This window comes from Euprymna scolopes, chromosome 31, assembly GCF_053919585.1.
Source record: "Euprymna scolopes isolate OS-2025 chromosome 31, ASM5391958v1, whole genome shotgun sequence".
Lineage (NCBI taxonomy): Eukaryota > Metazoa > Mollusca > Cephalopoda > Sepiida > Sepiolidae > Euprymna > Euprymna scolopes.
Window position 1 is genome coordinate 54080740 of NC_136512.1, and position 24608 is coordinate 54105347.

The following is a 24608-nucleotide window of genomic DNA, read 5'->3' on the forward strand; positions in this document are numbered from 1 at the left end:
GGTAATCACTAAAAGGGACTCTTAAAAGTCGTCATCTGTATCGAGCAAAAGTTTAAAACCACTGATTATATGTCAGCCTACGTCACAGTAACATATATTGAGTGAGTTCCTAACAGTATTTTGTATAGTTTTTTAGTTTAAACTCATTTTCCCAAAATTTCCCCAAACTTAACGTGTTCGATACAGTCTGCCGCCATTTGTATTTTTCAAATATACTGATAAACATTGCATGTTTTTGAACCAATTAAACATTATACATTACATAAAAACACTACAATGTTATCCAGTTAGGTAGAGCATTTACTTTTCTTGCCTTTGATAAAATTTATTTGTTATATATTTATTTTTTGACAACTTCTTTGTATCTGTGTTTAGTAATACAAACCCTTTTCATTTAATGTAACGTTTAGTCGGCTCGAAAAACAGTGTTTATCGGTGTATTTGAAAGATGGAAATGGTGGCAGACACTGTTGATTACGTTAAGTTTGAGAAAGTGAGTTAAAACTATACAAAATACTGTCACAAACCCACCGATTATGTCAGCCTATGTCATGGTAACATATATTCGGTGGAGTTTTGACACTGTATTTTATAGTTTTTAGTTTTCAACTTACTTTCCCAAACTTAACGTATTCAACAGAGTCTGCAACCATTTCTGTTTTTCGAGCCGATTAAACATTTTACATTACATAAAAACACTAAACAATTATCCAGTTAGGTAGAAACATAACTTGCCTTACCTTTGCTTTCATTTATTTGTTTTTGGACAACTTTTTCGAATCTGTGTATAGTAATCCTCCCCCCCCCCCAATCACTCAAATATCAATTACTAACTCACATTTTTCTATACAGAAAACAAAAAAAAAAAAAACATTTAACGTTTCAACATTTTTGCTACGTTCAGTTTTATCCACTGATTGTTGGTCGAGCCCAAGCCATGATTGATGGTAATTCCGAGGATCTGGATCCAATTCTGCAAGAGTACCATTTTTTTTCATTTTCGCCTTTTTTATTTTACTTTTTGGAGTGGATTGCTGTACTAAGAATATAAGAAACATGCATTTTCTGTTTTTATTAGAATTTTCCATTACACCGCGTGGCAGGGTACAGCTAGTTTATATATATATATATATATATATATATATATATATGAACCCAAAAAGTACTTTTTGGGTTCATGAAGGGCATGTTTGTTTGTTATTTAACAAACAAAAAACAAAATTTATATGTGAAACTGATCTCTTATTCTAAATTATAATATACTTGTTTTCTTTTTCCGACTAAGTTTTTCAAAGTGTTCACAAGTAATTTCCTAAAAAGTAAAAAAGTAATTTTTTTCAAATGTAAAAATATAATTTTTAATTCAACAAATTTTTATATTTTCCCTTTCATTGTGAAATTTTCAACTATATTTTTTTCCTATTGATTTACTTGTGCAATTTTTACGTAGCTGTGTTCAAAAACTGATAATGATCGTTTAATTGGTTTAGAATTGAATCCTATGCATATAAATATATAAACATACTAGCATGGATACCCAGCGTTGCCAGGGTCGACATGAAGTTCGGTTTGGCCACACCTGTTATACTAAGAATATCGACCGGTTTTTCATTATTATATGTCAACTCAATCGTTACCCCCAACAAAAATTTCAAAAATAAAACAATGAATGAAAATACGAAAATGTAACCCCCCCCCCCAAAAAAAAGCAGAAGTACGTGACAAACTCTCCACCGAATATTTCGGCAGAAGGGATACAAAGAGAAGTTATTCTCTGAAAATTGAGCACCTTTTATGATTATATTGCAGTTTAAGCGAATTTCTTTTATGCTCCCTCAGTCTAGAAAGATTTGTTGTTACGGTTTGTTGCAACGAAAACAAACTGTAAATAATTCAGTTTCAAAAATACCAAATTTGTGATAACCGAAATACACGTTTTTATGCCATAAAAATTATGAGTTTTGACTTATTGTGTTATTAAAAGAAAAAAATTAGCAGTTATGATGTCAAAAAAATGTGAAGAAAAAACTGTCAAAAAAACGTAAATGAAAGTTTTTTTGTTTTTTTTTGTTTTGTTTTAAATAAAGAATTGTGGTTGAATTGGATTGTTTGTTTATTTTGAAATAAAAATCCACTGGATTGCAAAATCACGGAAATTATTTTATTTTAACTGATTCCAAAAATAATGCTTGAAGTTTGTGTGAATTATTTTTAGTTTAATTATCCGCCGAAAAAGAAAACAAAAACAAAAAGAAGAAAGTTAGCGTCCAAGGGAAATAACTCAAACTCAAATAACTGAAATTGGTTTATAAAAAAAATCGATGTTGGTAAAAATAAATTAAATTAAATATGTTCTCAATATAAATCAAATTTAAATAATAAATTTAAATGTAACACTTAAAACAATCCTCTCACTATAAACAATAACTAGCACACCGCTATTTAATGAATCGATTTCCCTTAATGTAATAGGCAAATAAGGCCATTTTTTAACCGTCTATTTTGCAAGAAATATATACTATATATATAGGAATGAATGAAGTATTAAAGTAATGGACCTTTTGTATAGGTTAATCAAATTGTGAACAAACAGACAGGAATACGAATTTATATATAGAGATACACCTACTTCCGTTATTTATGATGATCAGTTAATTAGTTTTGGAATGAAATAGAGAGAAGTATATCGAGAAATATATAAATATTAAATTCAGAAATATGTAAATATTTAATTACTTTATATAAATAGAAATGAGGAAATGTGGAAAGCAAATATAAGCAGTACAAAGGTGTCCTGTAAAATGCAAACAAAGTTCACATCTAAACTTAGAAAACAGTACTGGGACTTTTTTATTGACTTGTGTGAAACTTCATAAATGTATGAATGTTAAAGTATTTCCAACTTAGAAAAGAAAAGATCCTACCATTTATTTTATAATAATTCTTCATATATCATTTTTGATTAAAGAATATATTTAATTTATACAATAAAGTTGTCAAAAAGTAAATCTTTAAAAAAGCAAAACTTATCAAGATAAGAAAAGCTCAACACCAATAAGAGCAAACAATATTATTGAAAGAAAGATGAACAAAAGTTATATAACTTTATTACATCATCAGAACAATAAGGAAAAGTTAAGGGGAAAATTAAGGAAAAAACAAAAACCCTCTTTAGGCCATGGCATTTCGAAGCAAATGCTTCTCATCAGAAGAGGAGAGGCCAGAATTATACAAAATGGAAATGTACAAAAAAACTGGCTTAATTATATTTAGATATGAAATGAGAATGAAGGTAAATAGTAATTAAAAGTAGGTACATACCATAGTTTAGAGAGATTGTAGACAAATTTTCCCATCTTGACTGCCATGTGATCCACAAAATTAATAAGATTAAGTGGTTTCTGTGAGACTGGAAAAAATTATCCTGGAAATCTGAGTCCAGTGCCGTGCACAAAATACTTCTATTAGGTTACAGCTAGCAGAGCGAGAACAATTTACTACTTTCAATTAAATAAAGAGTTCAGTTCAATTCCATATAGGTCCTTGAGTTTGAAATAAAGATTGCCAAATTCAAAAAGTTGCACCTATAAAAGGTTGGAGTTTACATCAGTCAAAACATGGTCCAAATAATCCAAATTATTAATCCTCATCTTAAAAATCCACAAATATAAAGACAAAGTAATAACTCAGGCAGCAATAGTAATTACCCAAACAGAAATATGAAAAGTAAATAACAGACAGAAAACTGTAACTATAAGATTCTCATATACTGTCCTTTAGAAAATAACTGCTCAACTAAAGGTATCATTTATCAAGCTACAATATTTAAAATATCAAAAAGTTTTGACATATTAATGCAATATTCTTTCTTTTTTATTAAAACTATTTAAATTTATTATTAATTGTTTTGTTGTTTTTTTTTTCCAGGTATCTCTCAAGAGTCTGAAGAAAAAGCAGCAGAAGACTCCTGCATAGAAGTTAAAAGAAATGAAATTGGAGAATATAAAACATGTATTGAATTGACGGATGATGATGACGATGAAGACGAAGAAGAATCTGATTCTTCAGAAAAGAAGATGCTAAAAGATGTTACTAACAGAAACCAGCAGTCCTTATCAAATTCTGAACAGGATACGGATGAGGTATTCATATTTTTTCTATAAAATTGAATTCAGCTTGCTTTGTTTTCAGATATTTCTGTTTCAAAGGTGTAAAAGAAAAAAGTTAGAAGAGTCCATTTAGTAGAAAAAAAAGGGGGTGTTTACATCAGCTTGATTATAGAATGAAATTTGCTACCGGAACAGTAGCAGAAACTCTCAACAAAGTGAGCGATCAACAGAAGATACTGTTGTTTGGAAGAAACAGCTTACCTTGTAGCCTTGTATACAAAAACGTGTTTATTGGCTATTTTCATTTGTAGGGTCATTCATTTCAGTCTCCAGATAATGTTGGGTCATCAGGAGAAAATATGCACAATTTCAGGGTCTTCCTTTGGTAGTGCATATATTGAAGACAAATTCGTCTACATTTTAAATCAGTTTTATTCCTACATCACTTCACCAACAAACAGTAAGAAAGCATAAACAGATTTAAATAACAAATTAAAAAGAAATCCTATAGCACTGTCAGCAAGCATGCATACATCTGCCCTGTTTTACATCCCACATGTACTAGGGTTTATGTCTTTGATTTGACTGAGATGCAAACATTTTTTAAAATTCCATTTTCACCCCAAACAAGGCACAGTACTACTTTGATATAGGGAGCTACTATCAGGGCCATAAGTTGTAAGAATACTATGTAGGGAGTTGAACAACAAGATGTCTGTTCACATTACACTTGAACTTCTGCATGTCAGTACAGTTGTGAAAGCAGGAACCCGGAAGGGAGTTCCAAGGTCTAACATTTCTTAGAAAGAAACTATTAGAGTAGAAGGCTTTCTTACATCTAGGGATCTCTACTGTGTAGGGGTGGGATTTTGCTGCTTCTTGGGTTTGTCCAGGGTATTTACATTGACAGGATACAAGGGCTTATAGTTTGTTGGCACATCCACCATTAAAATACTTGTAGAACAAGCAAAGGGATGCAACATTTCGTCGATGGGACAGAGGCTGAAACTTAGATGACAGTTCAATACCTATCAGGTTGGCGACTCTTTTAAACCCTGTCCAAGACCAAGAGACTAGTAGCAAATGCAACAGCCCAATTGTGACAACAATACTCCATACATGGGCAAGGTACAGGATACTTTCAGGTGTAAGTAACTTTCTAGCACAGTAGAGAGAGCCTGCCTTCCTTGCAGTGGCTCTGGTAATGTTCTCAATGTATCTGTTCCAACTCATATTCTTTGTGAAGAGTTTGAAAGAAGTACTTTCAGGTAATGTATCTTTAGCCATGGCTATTAGTGGTTGAGCAGATTTCTTGTAATTATTGAAGGAAACAAGCGTAGTCTTGGTAGCATTGAATGTGACCATCCATTTTTGTCCCTGTTCCACTACAGATTGGAGGTTCATTTTTTTCCCCCTCGTGCTTGTTTTAGAATATGGTGTCGTCAGTAAATATACCCATCTCAGAGACAATTTTATCAGGGAAGTCATTTATGAATATTAGGAATAATAAAGGTCCAAGAATAGACCTCTGAAGTACCCCCACAGTTATATCATATTGTTTAGATGTATGATCATTGAGGATAACCTGGATTCTTCTCTTATTTAAAAAGAATTTAATTATGTTAAGTATTTGTCTAGTAATATCATATGATCTGATTTTTCTGAGAAGACCATTGTGCCAAACCCTGTCAGAAGCTATATACATCTAGGACTACTGCTCTACCCTCCCCTGCTTTGTCCAGTGTATGGTATATACATTCAAAGATTACAGTTAGGATATCTGCTGCAGAACGGGCTTGCCTAAATCCATATTGTTGGTCGGTCAGAAGTTTAGCAACTGTAAGGTGAGAGACTAGAGCTTGGTTAATTATGGACTCAAATATTTTAGCGAAAAACAGAAGGAAGCTAATAGGGCGATTATTTAATGGGTCAATTCTTTCGCCAGAATTCTTGTAAACTGGTACCAGAGAAGCAGTTTTCCAGCAGTCAGGAAAACAAGATTCATTAAGGCATTTGTTATAAAGTTTGGAGAGGATTGGAGCACAGCCGGTATGAGATCAGGTCTACATGCTTTTTAGGTTATGATCGTTCAAAGTTTGTTGGAAAGTTGAAAATTTGCTATCATGGACCAGAAGCCAAATTTCATAGTAATGTAAGCTACTAACAAATGAAAAATCCTTATAAATGTAATTTCATCTTGTGGTAAATGAAAATTAATACTAATGAAAGCAATAATTATTAGTTGAAACCAACCTAAACACTAAGCAATGGGGGAAAAAGTGCAAATATGACATGGAAGTGCAACTTTGACTGTTCATATCAATTTCATTTCAATAGCTAATGTACTGAATCTTCTTAGTATTATTCATAACACATTAGAGTTCAAGATAATTTTTTCTTTTAGTTATAAATTGATAAAACCACTCAATTGTGGACCATGTAAAAGCAGTCGACTATACAATTTGGTGAAAAGGGCAAAAAAGGGTTAAAAAAATGCGTCAAAAATATACGTTACTGAAATTGTTGTAAAAATGTAACCATTGGAGGTAAAAGCTTAAAACTTTGCAACTTTACTAATTTTTGGGTGAGGAATTCAAAAAAATGTTTGCCTTGTTTCTAATAACAAAACTTTTTGCCACAGAAATATTTTTACTTTGGGAAATTTAAACTTGCCAACAAAGGGCTGACAACAATAAGATTTAGAAATTTGTTATACAAAAAGTCCTGAGCGATTTTTTTTTCCAAGCATTGAAAAACTTTCAACTTAAAAGACAAGTAAACAATAAGATATTTTATAGGCAGAGGTCTTACTACAATTCCTTTCCTTATTGCTTTTCTCTCAGAATTCTTTCATAAGCTTCTGCTATGTTAGATATATCAAGAACACTCCAAATCCTACCATCACTTGAAACTGGCATCACCTCAAAACCCCAACTGTAAACAAATACTGACTCTACCTGTGCAATGTCATCTGACAAAGGCCATTGAAAAAAATCTTTTCTACCTTTGATTTGCGATAAAAACTTTATTACAATGCTGGATGCAGATATAACCGCAATGACTTGGCCGATGTAAAAGTTGGTGTCATAGTAAACAGCAACCCATTGTCCTTGATGCTCATAACTGAAGATATCCTGAGATGGTTCTTCATCACAACTGCAAGAGTTATCTGAATGTTCAGCAGATTCACTAAGGGACTTTTTTTGTTGCTTTGGAATGGAAATGAATTAACTGGATTTCTTTGAGTAGTCAGAGAAAGCAGCTTCCAGTTGAACTTTATTTCCACTGGTGTTGATTTTGACACCTAACACAACCTTGAGATATCTCAGTTCAAGTTTATCAAAGATACCTGATAGAACATATAGGTCTCGGGGGTACTTCTACAGTAAATTGAGATGCCATTTTTTTTATGCACCTGTCATGAAAATCCGAGGGAGAAATCAGTATTTTAAACTATGACTGAAGCATGAAATAAATAACAAAAAAAATTAAACTAGATAATGATTTTTCAGTTTTATTTAAATTAATTTGTTGTTGATCCTTTAAAATTGCTTTAATTCAAAAAAATGTTTCATTAAAATTATTTATTTGTTTGGAAAAAAAAAAATCTGTTTTATAAAAATCCAATGTTGCTTTCATTACAAGATTGTTTTATTAAAATTAAATTTTATCATGCAAACTTTTCAATAAATGTTTTTACAATTATATTTTGATAAATTTTTATACAGTAAATGTTTACGTTTTCAAATGGCGCTCGCCCAGTTTACACAATTATGTCATTTTCATTTTCTGTTTTATAAATGATTTTTTCATTTTCTGTTTTTAATAAAAATATATATACGTTTCATGAAAAACATTTCCGTTTTCATTAATTAAATCGAAACATTTTCAATTAAACAATTACGGATATATGTTCTCTTTTACTTTCTTTATTTACTTTTTTTCATAATTCTTTCCGGAAGTAATTAATATCTAGTTTAATTTTTTTGTTATTTATTTCTATCTTCAGTTATAGTTTAAAATACTGATTTCTCCCTCGGATTTTAACGACAGGTGCGCGAAAAAAAATGACGTCTCCATTTTCGGCGATAAACTGTAGAAGTACTGTCTCTGAAATTATTAAATAAACAAAGAAAAAATGATTTTTACATTGAAATTAATTTTTCCATTTATGTACCATGTGCACATAACTTAATTATATTTTCAGTTATTATTTTTTAAATACTGTACAGTGTAATTAAAAAAATAATTTCACAAAAACGCCCGATAGAGCATAAACAAAAAAAATGCACATTTTTATGTGAAATTAATTTTTTTATTTACACATAACTTGTTGCATGTAACTTAAAACTTAGCTATATTTCGTTAATTTTTTTTTTTAAAGTGCTGTAACTGTACAGTCTAATAAAAAAATAATTTAACAAAATGTTAGATATATCAAAAACCACCGACAGAACATAAGAGAAATAAGTAAACAAAAAAATGAGGCACATTTTTTAAAATGAAAAAAAATTTTTCCCGTCAGTTACATGCAACTAAAAATATTTTGTTGGTTTAAAATGTACCCAGTTTAATTTTTAAAAGATAATTTAACAATGCTGAAGTTTATTCAACCGAAAGAAGATAAAGCAAAGAACATATGAAAGTTTGAAAGAAGATATAGAAAATAAACAACTGACATTATTTTTTAGATTGTAAATTTTCATTTCTTTTATTGACGCACTAAAAATATTATTTTAAACAATAACTTTCTATAGCTTTTAAATAAACAAAAACAAACTCACTTAAGAACTTTGATATATCTGTGAAACAAGTTGTTTGTTTACGTTTTAGTTGAGTCATGGACTTGTTCCTGCTGACAGTTGATTTTTGTGATGATATTTCTTACTTCATTCACTTGGGATTAGATTGTAAATCTCGATGTGTAGGTACACTTACTTTAATTAGTGGCGCTCCTTGATTTATGAGTGTAGTAATATGACACCAACAGATTATTAAAGAGGAGATATTTCTCTACAAAACGGTGCCATTTTTGGAATTTTTTCAATTGAATTTCTTTCATATTTCTTTCACTGAAGTTTTCAAGCTGGATTTTTTTTGTGTGAAAAACAACTTAAAACTCTTTTTTAAGCTCACCATATTTATAAGTGACCTTTTTTCTTTAAAACTGTACTATTTTTTTTATACCTAGAGACTACTCACAATATCGCATGCACCAAATTTGAAAAATACCAACTTTTTTTGTGTGTGAAAAATAAAGCCGTGTTCACCAAAACTAGTGACATAACTTGAAGTAACCTGGAAAAAAAAACTATTAAAGACACAAGAAAAAGAATTATATATCTATAAAGCAAGAAGATTAAATTTTATTTAATATAAAACTTTATCAAAATAATAAAAAATATAAACGAGATATCGCAAGTTGAAGTTAAGGGAAATTTAACTTTATTTACCAGTTTTCGCATCCTAAACTAGGCTAGTTTGGGATTACCTATTATTACTCATCCGGGCAATGCTGGATTGCCCTGCTAGTTTTATAATACATGTAGTCAACCACCTCAGCAGAAATAACCTTAGTGATACGCAATATGGTTTCTATTCTGCTAGATCTACAGCAGATGTGCTAACGGTTATATCTGATAGAATTAGCGAATCTCTCAACAAAGGCTTCCTTTCTAGGGAAATTGCTCTTGACATATCAAAGGCCTTTGATAGGGTATGGCATAAGAGCCTACTTCGCAATATTTTCAGCTATGGTATACCTGGAAATGCCTTCTTAATTATTAAATCATTTCTCTCTGATAGGTTCATAAGAGTAGTGGTTGATGGGCAGAAATCGGAAGCTCACAGTATTATTACTGGAGTCCCTAAAGGGTCCATCCTAGGTCCAACTCTCTTCCTGATCTACATCAATGATCTCCTAAAACACATTCTTAGATCATTCGTATCCATTTATGCTGACGACGCTACCATCTATGGCAACACATGAAAGGCCGTAAATGACCAAGTTCTCTCTGATTCTCTTTCCTGATCTTGAGCACGTGGTACAATGGGGAAAGAGGTGGCTGGTTACTTTAATGCATCTAAAACCAGGCTTCTATCTTTCTATCATTAACACACTGATCCCCATCTGGCATCAATTGAAATGAATGGCTCTTGTCTTGGGGAGGTTTCATGTTTTGACAAGCTTCTGGGCTTGACCTTTACTCCTGATCTGAGATGGAACACGTACATCAAATCTGTTGCCAAGGTCACTGGAAAAATGGTGGGATCCTTCTATCGATCCAGTAGATATTTCACTGCTGATGCTATTCTCTATCTATATAAAAACCAAGTACGTCCAAGGATGAAGTACTGTTGCCACATCTGGGCAGGAGCTGCTAAAAGCAACTTATCCTGCCTTAACAGAGTTCAAAATAGACTTTGTAGCTTAGTGGGGATGCCCTTTTCTCTTCCCTGCAACATCTTTTCCAATTTCTGAATTTGCTTGTCAAGCCATAACTAGGGTTAAATTTAAACAAAATAGGATATAATCTCAAAATAAAGGGAGACTCTCATCAGCAGGTGCAGTGTAGACAAACAAATGTGCTATATATGAAACCATCAGCTGCTTGGTAAACTAGTCTGGCAACAGTTCTCTCTCATAATTTTATCTGGATATATGCCAAATCATCATTATCATCATCATCAGCAGCAGCATCACAACAATGTCTCAACATTTTTTTTCCATTTGTTATCTTTGTACTGTATTGTTAGCAATATAAAAAATATTCATTTTCATACTTCAGATCGATCAAAAATATGTTCTCAATCAGTTTAACAGTTCACTGCAACACTAACTGTTCTGTTCTGTCAGGAGGATTATTGCCGAATGCCTGTCGCACCTCTACTGAGGAATGCTGATTGTGCTGCTTAGGCATTTTTGTGGAGCCAGTATGCACTACATTTGATGCGCTGCCTTTCTATCCCCATTTTTCAACCTTGTGCCATATTTTCATGCAGTGGAAGTGAGATTAATACACTATACTAACATACTTAGCTACAATTTATTTAAAAAATTATTTAGTCCAGCTCAGATGATTGCTTACAAGAAAGATTTTTTTTAAAAAAAATAATCACCTAAAACTAAAAATAAGCAAGGGGGATAACTGATCTTTAAATTAAAGAATATAATTTGAGTTGTCTACCCTAAGTTATAAAATGTACAACCAAATGAAAATAAAAAATAAAAATGACTTCATTGTATCCCAGACAACGCCGAATAGCCAAGTCTAATTGTAAATAAATGAAACATTTGAATGGATGTTTTTCTTGTAATTTATTGAAGTGTGTCTCTCCACCTATAATTGAACAAAACAACTATGTCATGATGACTTCCAGTGAACAGTTTTTAGTGCATGAAATGGATGATCATAACCGGTTAAACTAAAGCACACAAAAAAGTGTCTCGTATCTTTTTTTAGAAAAAAAAATGTTCCTAATAACCTTATTTCATTCTGACATATTTTCTTTAACAAAAAAAAGTAAAACAAGTTGTACATTTTTTAAGATTTAAATATGTATTCTTATTTTTTTATTGCATACAAATCAGAAAAGCATTTCATGCGAGGCATGAAAATGGTTAAACGAAATGTATTTTTATAAACTTTAAAAATTAAGATGTAGGATTTAATTTGGAATTTATCAATTTTCAAAGTGAACTTTTATAAAACTTATAAATTAGGGTATAAAAATTTAATTTAAATAGAATCTAAAAATTACCTTAGATTTATTTGATGTACATCTAAAAAAAAATTTAGTTGAAAATTATATATCTATATCATTAATTACTAATAATAGATAAATTTGATTTATGTAACATGCATTTAATGTTTTTCTAACTTGTATCTCATTTTTAAGATTATATTTTACTTAATTTTTAATGTAAATTTAAAAAAAAAATGAATATACTTTTGCATGCCTGTAACAAGTTAAAATTATTTTTGTTTCAATATTCTAGGAAACTAAATTATGCAACCACTTATTGTATGTAATGTCTTTTAAAGTAAAAAATGTTAAAATTTCAAAACAAAACTTTCAAATAACTTTCTTCAAATCCAAAAATTTTAAATTCTTTAAAAAACAAGTGTTTCAAATGAAATAATGAACAGATTTTATATAGGTTTCATTAATAATTATTCAGTATATAATGAGAATATTCAAGATAAAATTTAAAACATCCAAAACCAAGAGAAATTTAAGAGATAGCCAATTATGTCCTCACAAAGCGAAAGTGCCTAGTTAGTTATTAGAATATAGACAGAAGTAGAAAACATTTTGTATCCTGGTGCTTTCATGTCAGGAAAATATATATGAATAAATAAATGTGAAAGTTTTTTTTTTATTTATCACACCTAGATTACCGTCAAAATGGCTCTCTGTTATTGAAATTAATAAGATAACATAATCTTTTGAAATACTGTATATATTAGTAGAGAGTAAAGGAGTAGTTATATTTGCATACCTAATTTACATACCTGTATTTTAAACAGTTTATCATAAAGACCTATTTGGGTTCAACTTCTTGATGGGGATAGAAGTAATAAAAGGTCTCTAGGCAGAGCAGTTATCTTTAAGTCAGGGCAGATCCAAATTCTTGACTAGTCAGTTTCTGTTGCATGACTGTGCCATCTCTTATCATTGAAAAACCTGATTTTCGAGCAAGGTTTGACCTAACAATGAAATGAATGAACTGCAATGTGGAAATGGGCAGAAAACCATACCATGGAGTATTTAATGCCGACAATAGTCAGGAAACTATTTGAAGAAGTACAGCAATAGATCGAGTAAGGCTGGCTTGCTGCCTATCATGAACAAAAGCTGTGATGCCTTAAGAGGGCTGTTTCCAATGATGGCTGTCATCCAGCAGAATAAATCAAAAGTGTGCCCTGTTATGAACTACAGGGAACTCAACCTCAGTGTGGATGCATATACTGCAGACGATGATATTTGCGACAGAAAATTGACAGAATAGAGACAGCAAGGATAAAATGTTGCACTGCTGGATCTCCACGCTTATCTTCAAGCGTACACTGGTGATTCACTTCAGCCTTATCACACCATTGTTTTCCTCGTAAAAGGTGTTCTTTATTGAGATTAGCATTTTGTCTGAATGTGGGTCCACAAATAATGAGATTCATTGTGAATGCAGTCTTATCGCAAGACAATCACATCAAGAAGGTGGCCTCGACTTACATCGATCTGAGCATTTGTTGTGTTTTGGACTGGCCAGCAAAACTCCAAAACAACCAAAAGCATGGAGCCCAGGTGTTTGGTTTGACTGTCTAGAAAGTAAACAATGTTTTGGAAACACTGAAATAAGCTGCCAGCCGACACAGGCACTATTATGAGAAGAAGGGTGCTTTCTTTTTCTGCAGAAAGCTTGTTAGGCATCTCTCAGTGTCTGACTGTTTGCAAGTAACGACTAATGTCATCAAGCAAAGGGTAAAAGAAGAATGAGATGATCAAACCAATGATGTCCTAGTAAGACATATGTTAACTGAGACTAAGCATAAGTGAAAAAACCCATGCAAAGTTAAATGGTTGTCAATGACAAGGAGTTTGGCATGTAGGTTAATACATGTTCCTTAGCTACGAACGTTCTGCTCAAATCACATCGGACCATGATTGAAGATGCATGTTGGATGCAGCCAGAATGAATAAAGTATTTATTTCATTCCAAAAAATTTATTTTTAAACTTATAGATTTTTTTTTTTTAGGTCACTTAAATTACTTTGCCGTCTACCGTACCCTTTTTATTTCAATTCATATGACCGCCTTTTTTAAAAAAATGCAAATAAAAATCTTTTTTTAAAGACACCTAGTATTAAATTAAAGTTCTCAAGACTGTTCTGTTCCAGTAATTAATTTTGGGACGAGTATTCTAGTTTTGTTTTTTTTATAAATATTGCTATTTTTTTATTGCTATTTTAATTTATATTTTTATTACTATTTTCTTTTATATTTACTTTGGCTGTTCTTATATAATTTTACTCGTATTTTAATATACACTGTTACTTTCTTGTAAAAGTATAGCAAAATAGGAGTATATATAATTTACTCCTATTTATTCATACTTTTACTCCCATATTTTATTCTTATTTCTTATATTTTTATCCCTAAGTGTCATAATTTCATTATTTTTTATATACTTTTACGCTTTCTTTTATATATTTGTTACTAATTTACTTCGTATATTTACTATTATCTTCTATTGCTTTTTTCTTTTATACTTCTATACCTATTTTTACGTTTACTCTTATTTTGTTTTTTTGCTCCTTTTTACTTTTATGCCTTTACTCTTATTTTCTTTATATACTTTTATTTCTATGTTATTTCATATTATTCTCTTATTTTCTTTATATTTCTCGCAATTTTTCTACAATTTTTTGTTTTATCCATCATTTTACATTTTACTTTGTTATTTTCCTTTGTAATTTTTTGTAATTAAAAAAAAGGGTATTTTTACTCCAGTACTTTTTAAAAAATTTATTTGTATACCTTTTATTTTTATTTTTTAAACTTTTTTTCCTCAATTCCATCAATTCTAGTTCTCATTTTCGTTTTTAGTATTTGCTTTTTTCTTGATGCTTTTTGTTGTTTTTTATTCTCTATATTTCTAGATTTTTCTTTTTTCTCTGTTTTTTTTTTTCTTTTTGCTAATATACATATATTATTATATATTATACAATATTTTACTCGTAAAATGTGAATTTTTCATTCTTTCAAAATTACTATTTTCATTTTTATAATTATTTTATAATATTTTATTGTTACTATCTTCACATTTTTAAAAATTTTATATCCTATGCAATTTTTCTAACGATTTTATTTCTTATTTAATTATTTTATTTTTCTGTTTATTAAGTGTCTCTCATCTCTCTATACTCTGCAGATTTAATTTTCTTAGTTTATCAAATCTCACCTTTATGTTTAATATTCATATTACACATCCATCTTATCATACTCATATCACTCTCTCCATGCAATGCATATCTTCAACCCTCACTGGTCAGCTTTCATTTTTATACATCATAACATTATGTACAGTTGCCTGGTAAACACTTTCCTTGGTTAATAGTGGCTACACTGATCTGGTTAGTAACAGCAGAAGTTCCTTGAGCTTACTCTATCTATTTCTAACATTTGCTATCACACCAATGTTGCAGATACGACATTATCAAAGGTAGAATGACAAAGTCTATAAGTCTATTTATCTGCCAGATATAAAAAGAAAAAGTGATTGACGTTTCACACTGATGTTATCAATTTTATACAATTATCACTGTGAAAACTACAAAGGAAGAAATTGATAACAGTCGAAACAAAGACAAGAAGTGTATTTCAATAGAAAATTAGACACAATGATGAAATGGACAAATTAAAAAAACGATTGAAATTATTATTACTATATTGCCTTTTTCCTTGGAATGTGGAGAAAACACTATTTATCCTTTTAATCCTTATTTATCCTTTTAATCCCTATTTATCCTTTTAATCCCATCTGTTTCCTGTTTGAGTCAAGGTTCTCAGTAAATAAAGGGTAGCAAAAACTGATACAAAGTGTTAATTATCACTTATAAAAAAAATGATTCCAATAACTAACTATTTATGTTAAATATACAATAGAAATTGGATACGACATAATCACGTTGACACACTGGTTCTCGTCAGATCACCGAAGTTAAGCAACGTTCAGCCTGGCTAGTACCAGATGGGTGACCATTTGGGAATTCTAGGGGCTGTATGTGCTCTCCACTTATCTCAGCATTGTTTCCAGTCGTCCTGAACCTCCACTTGCCACTGGTATTCAACAATGTCGATTCAGGAGAGGTGTGGTTGGAGACTGCGCAAATCTTGCCATAAAAGTTTCACGTGCAGGCATCCTTACCATGGGTATCCATAGTCTGTCAAGACTGGAGGAAGCCTTTTTTAACAATAGAAATGCATATAATAATAATTCAAAACAAGGGCAAGAAGTTTATTTCGATAGAAAAGTATATAAAACTCTTTAAAAGATCTATTTAGTGACTGTTACACAAAATCAATTAATTTTATTCAACAACTCATGAAATGAAAGGTTGGTAAAGATTACAAACTTCAAAAGTCTGAAAACATTCTAGAGAAAAAGTTGTTTTTTTTTTGTGTAAGAGAAATTTAGTACACATGTTTACTATGGTTTGTTTCCATATGTGTTTATGCGTGTGTAAATGAATAGGCATGAAGATATCTGCATGCATTTGTTAGTAAGAATATGTATGCATCTATGAACGTATGTATATGTGTATTCGTTAAATGGCTTTTGTGTGCTTCACAGGGTTATTGTGTTTAGTCCTTCATAAAAGTCTTGTTATGTGTTGCTGCATGTTGAAGGCTGTTCTTGTGTGTCTCTTAGTGGGTTTGTTTGCCCCCCCCCTTCCCTTTTCTCCAAAGAGTCTAGGGAAGATTATGTTGTATGCATGTCTGTTGTCTCCAGAACAAATGAGGAAAAAAAGAAAGAAAACTGTGTGTTGGGTTTTTTTATAGTGCATATGGGAATTTTCTCATTGGTCAAAAGAAACTGCTGGGTTGAGATTTTGTAAAAACAACAGTTGATACATAAATAACAATATTCACTGTGCTGCTACTCTTAACACCCACACCAAATCCTCCCTGTGTTATTCATTTTTTTTATCTTACTAATGAATATAATTTTTTAATATTGCCTTTTGAATTGATTGAAATATGTGAAATTAAAAGGAACTTCTCTTTGTTGTTAGGAAAATGAACAATTTGTCTCGGAAGAGGATGAAAATCTTTTAAAAATGCGCAAACAAGCAGTTCGTCAATTTCTTCTTACAGAAGAAGGATTTGTTGAAAGTTTGGAAAATGTACAGAAGGTAATTTTAATTTTATTCTATGATATTTTTTATACATAATGATATGATTGCATATGATAGCATATGTTATTATATCATACGATAAATTATAAGATAACATATGACATAGTAATACAATATGATATACTAACATGATTATGATAGCATATACTTATGATAGAATGGTATGATAGCATATGATTATAATCAGATTACCCTGGGGGATATTTAGTTCTCTCTTACTGCAAGAACTGTGACCCAAGAAGTCGCTGCCTCTGAGAAGAGGGACTCTGACCTGCAAAAGTGCCTGAGCAGCTCCGTTGACATTCCCCCGTAAGAGTGCCTCAGGTAATTAGCAATAAACTAACCTCTTCTCAAAGAGAGAAGGCAAAGCCTTCTAGAACTGCACATTATACCACAATCAACAGGGATCAGGTCATTACAGAACTCTAATCTCTTGATTTTGAAGGTCGAGGATAAAAATCCCTAGCCAAGCTTACCCTGAGATTACCCTGGGGTGATCGGAAAAAAGCAGGATAGTGAATAAGAAAGATAACCAAGATGTAGGTCATGGGTGTGAGTAGATGTTTTTTTTGGAATGCAACTGTGATTGTTTGATGATTGTAAGGTTGAAACTAAAATTGAAATTCTAAACATTGTATTGTTTTAATTTTGATATCTGCCAATTGAGCAATATATCAAAAAAAAAAAAAAAAACAGGATAAAATTGGGCACAAACATTAGAAAAAACTTTACAATCAAAATGAGCAGATGTTTTTATGTTTCTCCATTTCTGCTGCAATATTCTTTTCAGTTTAGGGAATAGTAAAAGAAGAGAGACTCAACATTACAATACATTATTATAAGCTATATATAAACAATCTTGTTTTTTAATTTCTTCATTTTTTGCTGAAACACCTTTTTTATTTGAGGTATAGTAAAAGAAAGGTGACAGTGTTAGATGATTATGATAGCATATGATTAGTAGATTTAGAACAGTTGAGATAGTAGGATGAGTTCATAGGAGAAGGCAAGGAAAACATGAGAGGAAGTGATAAGGATGACCTTGAGAGAAATGGAGATAAAGACCTAGTCAGAGATAGGTTAGGTTGAAAGTCAATTTCTAAAAGCTGTCAAACACATGGTAACATTTAAAAACGGATGTAAAACCGAATATGATGATAAGCGTTTCACTTTAATTTATGATTTAAAATTCTTTCTGATTTCATTTCAGCTTATGGATCTGTTCAGTGCTACCATTGATAGTAAAGAAAGTCTTTTATCAAAAACAGACTTTGAAGTTATATTTTTTAAAATTAGCGAGATTTTATCTTTACACCAAGCTTGTGTGAAAGAATTAACACCGAAAGTGCAAAACTGGCAAAACAATGAAACAGTTGGATTACCTTTAAAAGAATTGGTAAGCTTTTCTTGTTTTTTTTTTTCATTCCTTCCAAAGCAGTAGTGCTGAAAAAGCTTCAACTAAAACTTGCCCCCATACTTACAAAACTGTTTAAGCGTTGCCTTAAGGAGAAGTGCTTCCCAACACCCTGGAAAACCTCATCAGTATGCCCTGTATTTAAGAATTCAAGTGATAAGTCGTCTCCCTCTCAGTACAGACCAATAAGTCTCATGTGTGTCATGAGTAAGTTGCTGGAATCCATATTAAATAGAGAAGTAGTCAACCACTTCAGCAGAAATAACCTTCTTAGTGACACGCAATATGGTTTCTGTTCTGCTAGATCTATAGCAGATGTGCTAATGGTTATATCTCATAGAATTAGTGAATCTCTTGGCAAAGGCTTCCTCTCTAGGGCAATTGCTCTTGACATATCAAAAGCCTTCAATAAAGTATGGCATAAGGGCCTACTTCTCAAGATTTTCAGCTACAGTATAACTGGAAATGTTTTCTCAATCATTAAATCATTTCTCTTTTTGATAGGCTTATAAGAGTAGTGGTTGATGGGCAGAAATCAGAGGCCCTCAGTATTAATGCTGGAGTCCTTCAGGGGTCCATACTGGGCCCAACTTTTTTCCTGATCTACATCAATGATCTCCCAAAACACATACTTAAATCATTCGTTGACATCTATGCTGATGACACGACCATCTATGGCAACACATCAAAGGCCATAAATGACAAAGTTCTCTCTGATGGAAGATGAAAATTTTCCAGCATCTACAGACTTTTACATTGAGGGAGTACACGTGCAGTATGTTCGTCGCAACACATTCTATTGAAGTACTTGTAAAACAAGCGCTGGGATGCAAAAATGGAGCGATGTGACAGGGGCTGGAGCTTGGCAAACTATTTTTTGCACTAGTCGAAATGTGACAACAGTACTCCATGCATAGGTAAATGGTAGCTTTATCGATATCATAAGATATTAACAAATGTAAGAAAATTTCTAGCCTGGTAGAGAAAGCCTACCTTCTTTGCAGCAGACTTGGCAACATCTATGTACTTATTATAACTCATGTTGCCTAAGAATTCTCCCACATAACTTATTTCCTTATACTTATTTTTTTGATTTTCTAGTGATTGTCTCTCCTGGTTGTTGCTCTCCTATTGTAGCATGTCACCATCTTGTTTGTTAACATTTTTGAAACGCTTTTACATTTTCAGTATCGTTTCATCTTTATTTAACTCTATAAGATGTATAATGCATATAATTTTTACTTCAGATGTTTCATTTCCCAATATTTGAAGAATACACAAGGAATTACCCGTTAGCTGTCGAAACTATCAACAAATATTCACAAATTAACAATGTTTTCAAAAAAATTGCCGAGGTGAGTCTTTTTAATGATAAAAATAACGTTCTGCTTTTGTAGGAACAACATATTAACCATACTAGCAGGGAGATCCAATGTTGCCCGAGATTGAATGAAGATCAACAAATGTTCCACACTTCCAATACTTTTATTGCCATCAGTGAAATCACCCATTTTTCAATCAAATCAATTGACAGCCTACTCTAGTTAGGAACCCCTTGCAGTGCACCAAGAGGAAGCTTCACATACCTCCTTCAGTGACTTAGTCCACAATACATTGTAGTTTACATTGCACTGTAGAGAACCTACTGCTGATTTTATAAAATTATTTTATATATAATGACTTAAAGTTTAAAATTCAAAAGTCAAGTATCATGGTTCAATTGTATTCTAAATAAAAATATTCATTATGAACGTGCCCCTGTTTTATCAAAGAACCTACTGTTGATTTTATATGCCGTGCCTTTCTGCTTGTACAGTGATAAAACTTCTCAAATACACTTGTGATGTTAGGTTGTATAAGGGTGTTAATTTAGTCAAAATCAAACTGTTCCTTCTTTAATCGGATTTTTTCAATTATTGATTTTCGATACGTATTGAAGTCATTTGAATACAAAACCATTCTATGAACACTTTTGTGTGAAATTCTGAAAACATCAGCCCAGCTGTGTCAGAGTTCATAGGGAACAAACTCAAAGATACACATGTTACATTGCGGGATCTATATATATGTATGTGTATATATATGTATGTGTGTATATATGTATGTGTATATAAAGTATGTGATATATAATGTAGCTGGTATATGGTGAGTTTCTTTGTTTCGTCTGTGTTCCATGATGTTCTTTGTAGATGTGTGTATATAACTGTTTATATAAATATACATTACACATATAACATTTTATCAATAAAACATTTCCTTAACAACAAAGGGATGAGGCACCTCATAGGGACGTATATCTTGCCAAACTGGAAAACGTTACCTTCTTTCATTTGGAGATCTTGGTTGACGACCCGGCCAAAGCTGAAATGAACATTACTTCCAAAGAAACGACCAGAAGGTTCCGGTTATATTTTCAGATAAGCTTTTATTACAAATGTTTCCCTGTTGGAAGATTGTACACGTCCTTAAATTCTGCATTTCCCCTATACAGGGTCATTACAGGCCCTGTCTCTAACACTCCACTCTCTCTGTCTGTCTAGCCCTCTCTCTAGCTCTCTTCTTTTCTAACTCCTAACTCTGCTTGTATATATTCAAACTAATCCCTGGTGCTACCAGATCAGGCTGCCCTGTGGCTTCCTGAGACGAAATGCACCTACATTGACGTTTTTTTGTTTTCTGATCTTTTTTGTAAAACTTAATTATGTTCTGCAAAACCAAAAACAAAAACAACAGCCTATTCCCCCCCCCCTTTTTATTTTATTTTTTCCTTACTCCCGGTCCTGGATATGACCTTAAACTACATCCGATGGTGAGGTCCAGCTTACGGGCTTGGGGAGTGTGGAGCCGCCTCTTAATTGCCATTGCTCCCAGGTCCACCCTGACCCGGAGTGGTAGTACCTGTTAGGGTCCCAACTATGGGTTAAATAGAAACAGATTTTAAAAAGGAAAAGAAACAACAAAAAAAGAAAGAAAAAGAAAACAAATATATTCTATTAAATTATCTATTTATTTATTTATTGTTTTGCCCTGTCGGTAGGGCATGAGAACAAACTGACTGTCCCCCTGCAGAGGGTAAAAATCCCTCAATGGGGCAACCAGTTAGCCGTGGGTTGCTACCCGTAAAGTCTTAGGACGTGATCCTGGTGATTGAGCGAACCTAAACCAGGATACATAGAAGTTTAGGCACCGCAACACATTACTTTGGCCCTTACTTCGATTAGACGGGCGGTCGGAGAGGCCCGATCCGACCAATCGGCCAGTCACGCCAAGCCCCACCATATATTGCCCATTCCAAAAACCCACTACTAATACAACACATCCCCCCTCTCCCACAAATAACCCTACTCCCTAATATATGATGGAAAGCGGTGGCTGAGGGTCAATCGATTAGGTGTGAATATCGATGACGAGGCTGTAAACCCCTCAGGATTGCTACAGATCCCATAGCAATATCAAGAGAGAACAGATAATCATTATGATACCACCAAAGTCGGTTATATCATCATTGTATCCCTGTAGAGGCTGGGCGAATAGGTTTCCCCCCAGGCTCTTTCCAAATAGGACTCCGAGGTGGGTGGGGAACAAAGATGACGAAAAAAGAAAACAAAATATATGGCTTATTCCTCCCAAAAACCACCCAACCACCCAAAGAGAACCCACTCTGATGTCTCTGACATCAGTAGCTCTGACGAAGAGACGATAAAACCAAGGAACTCAACATTCGTAGTAATAGAATCAATGGAGGAAACTCCTTTGAACAAACTATCACCTTTTAAAATTGAAAAAAATCTTAAAACTCTAAAACCAAAGTCTATTAAAAAACAATTTAACGGCAGCTTACTAATAGAAACCCATAACGAAGAACAAACTAAAGAAATATTGAAACTAAAATTATTTGAAAACATCAAAGTCAAATGCTACAGACATCCAACCCTAAATACCTGCAAAGGAGTAGTGAAAAGCCACGAACTTGCACTTTGTCCCTTGGAGGAAATCCGGACAAACTTACAGAAACAGAATGTGTTAGATGTTCGCAGAGTTCAAATTAAAAAAAACTGTGAGAAAATCGATACCAATACATATATACTAACTTTCGATTCCCTCACCATACCCAAAGAAGTGAAAGTCGGATATATGAAAATAAATGTAGAAATTTATATTCCAAACCCCCTCCAATGCTTCAAGTGCCAGAAGTTTGGACACCATCAAGATCGGTGCACACGATTACCAGTGTGTGGAAGATGTGGAGAAAATGGCCCACACATTGACTGCAGAAAAGATTTCAAGTGTGCCAACTGCCTGGGAAACCATGGCGCTGGCTCTAGATATTGCGAAATATGTAAAAGAGAAAAAGAAGTGACCAAACTAAAACATATAAAGAATATATCCTACCCAGAGGCCAGGAAAATCATTGAAACTAAAACATATGCAGATGCAACAAAAAAAACTAATCCAATCAACAATCAAAATGGTCATATACATGTAACGGATACAACTGACAAGAAAATTGATGTCCTAAGCAAACTAATAAAGGAAATGAAAGAACTATTAGAAGAAATGAGGAAAATGAATAGTGCAATGTCTGCAACCAATCCAAGGATAATATTAAGTAAAGACACTACTGAACCACAAAAAGAAACAAAACCACAAACCATTTCTACAAAAACAACCGAACAACCATCAAACACATCACAAGCCAGAAAAGAATCAAAAATCCCCCCAGACAAAAAAAAAAAACAAACAAAAACAGGAAAAGAAAGATCCCGATCTATATCTCGAACAGGGACTCCGACAGAAAATAGATTTGAGGGATTGGAGACGATGGAAGTTGAACACAATTCCAAATGATGAACAAAATATTACAATGGAATATCAGAGGGATAAAAGCAAATCAAAATGAACTCATATTATTAATAACAAATATGAGCCCAGCACTTGTCTGTCTACAGGAGACCTTTCTGAAAGAAAATAATACCATCAACATAAAACACTACACATCTTACAACTACATAAATAAAGATACGGACAGAGCTTCTGGAGGCACATCAATACTTGTTAAGAATGAAGTCCCTCAAAGACAAATAAATATAAACACAAACTTGCAAGCAATTGCAGTTTCAGTGACTCTACATAGAACTATAACACTTTGCTCAATATACATCCCTCCAAAAGATACAATCAACGAAACTGAGATAACTCAATTAATAAAACAACTCCCTAAACCCTTTTTTCTACTAGGAGATCTCAACAGTCACAATGTAATATGGGGAAGTAAAGAAACAAATAAAAAAGGAAAAGAAATAGAAAACATAATAAATAAAAATAATCTATGCCTCCTTAATAATCAAAACTACACCTATATGTACCCAGCAACAGGTACTTTCACCGCCATTGACCTTACCTTATGTGATCCTTCCATATATATGGACTATGACTGGAAAGTACACAATGACACCTGTGGGAGTGATCATTTCCCAATCATCCTGGAAAGTCTAAGCACTAGCACTGAACAAAAAACACCCAAATGGAACCTACATAAAGCGGATTGGGAAGACTTCCAGGAACAGTGCAAAAACCAATTAATTATCGAAAAGAATGATGAAGATGACCATTTGAACTACTTCATTAAAACACTGACAAACATAGCAAATAATACCATACCGAAAACAACCAAAACCAACAATCACAACAAACCTTGGTTCACAAAAGAATGCAGAAAAGCCATCAGAGCTCGACGAGCTGCCTTGAGAAAATTCGAAAAGTATCCAACAAGCGAAAATCTGGATTTCTTCAAAAACAACAGAGCAAAAGCCAGACGAATCATAAAGGAATCCAAAAGAACAACCTGGAGAAATTATATATCCAAAATTAATGTGAATACCAAGGCGAAAACAGTTTGGAACATGATGAGGAAAATAGAAGGAAAGTGTAGTAGTACACCAATATCCCACATCTCTAAAGGCAACAAAATATACACCGATCAAAAAGACATTTCCAATAACCTGGCAGATAATTTATCAAAAATCTCATCATGTGACAGACAAACAGAGAAATTCAAAAAGATTAGAGAAAAGGAAGAGAAAAAGAAAATTCTATTTAAATCACAAAATATTGAAAAATACAACCAACCTCTTACCTTGCCTGAATTAAAAGAATCGCTAACC

General features: G+C 32.4%; 1 protein-coding gene across 3 annotated transcripts in view; it reads left to right on the forward strand.

Moving 5' to 3' along the window:
• LOC145255747 (uncharacterized) overlaps nt 1-24608 on the forward strand; it is a 212731-nt gene that overhangs the window by 103607 nt on the left and 84516 nt on the right. For all 3 annotated transcript variants that reach the window (XM_080114390.1, XM_080114392.1, XM_080114391.1), the window contains exons 3-6: nt 3928-4142; nt 16908-17027; nt 18241-18426; nt 19692-19799. In XM_080114390.1, coding sequence (XP_079970516.1) covers nt 3928-4142; nt 16908-17027; nt 18241-18426; nt 19692-19799 — 629 coding nt within the window. The remainder of the gene's footprint in view (nt 1-3927; nt 4143-16907; nt 17028-18240; nt 18427-19691; nt 19800-24608) is intronic.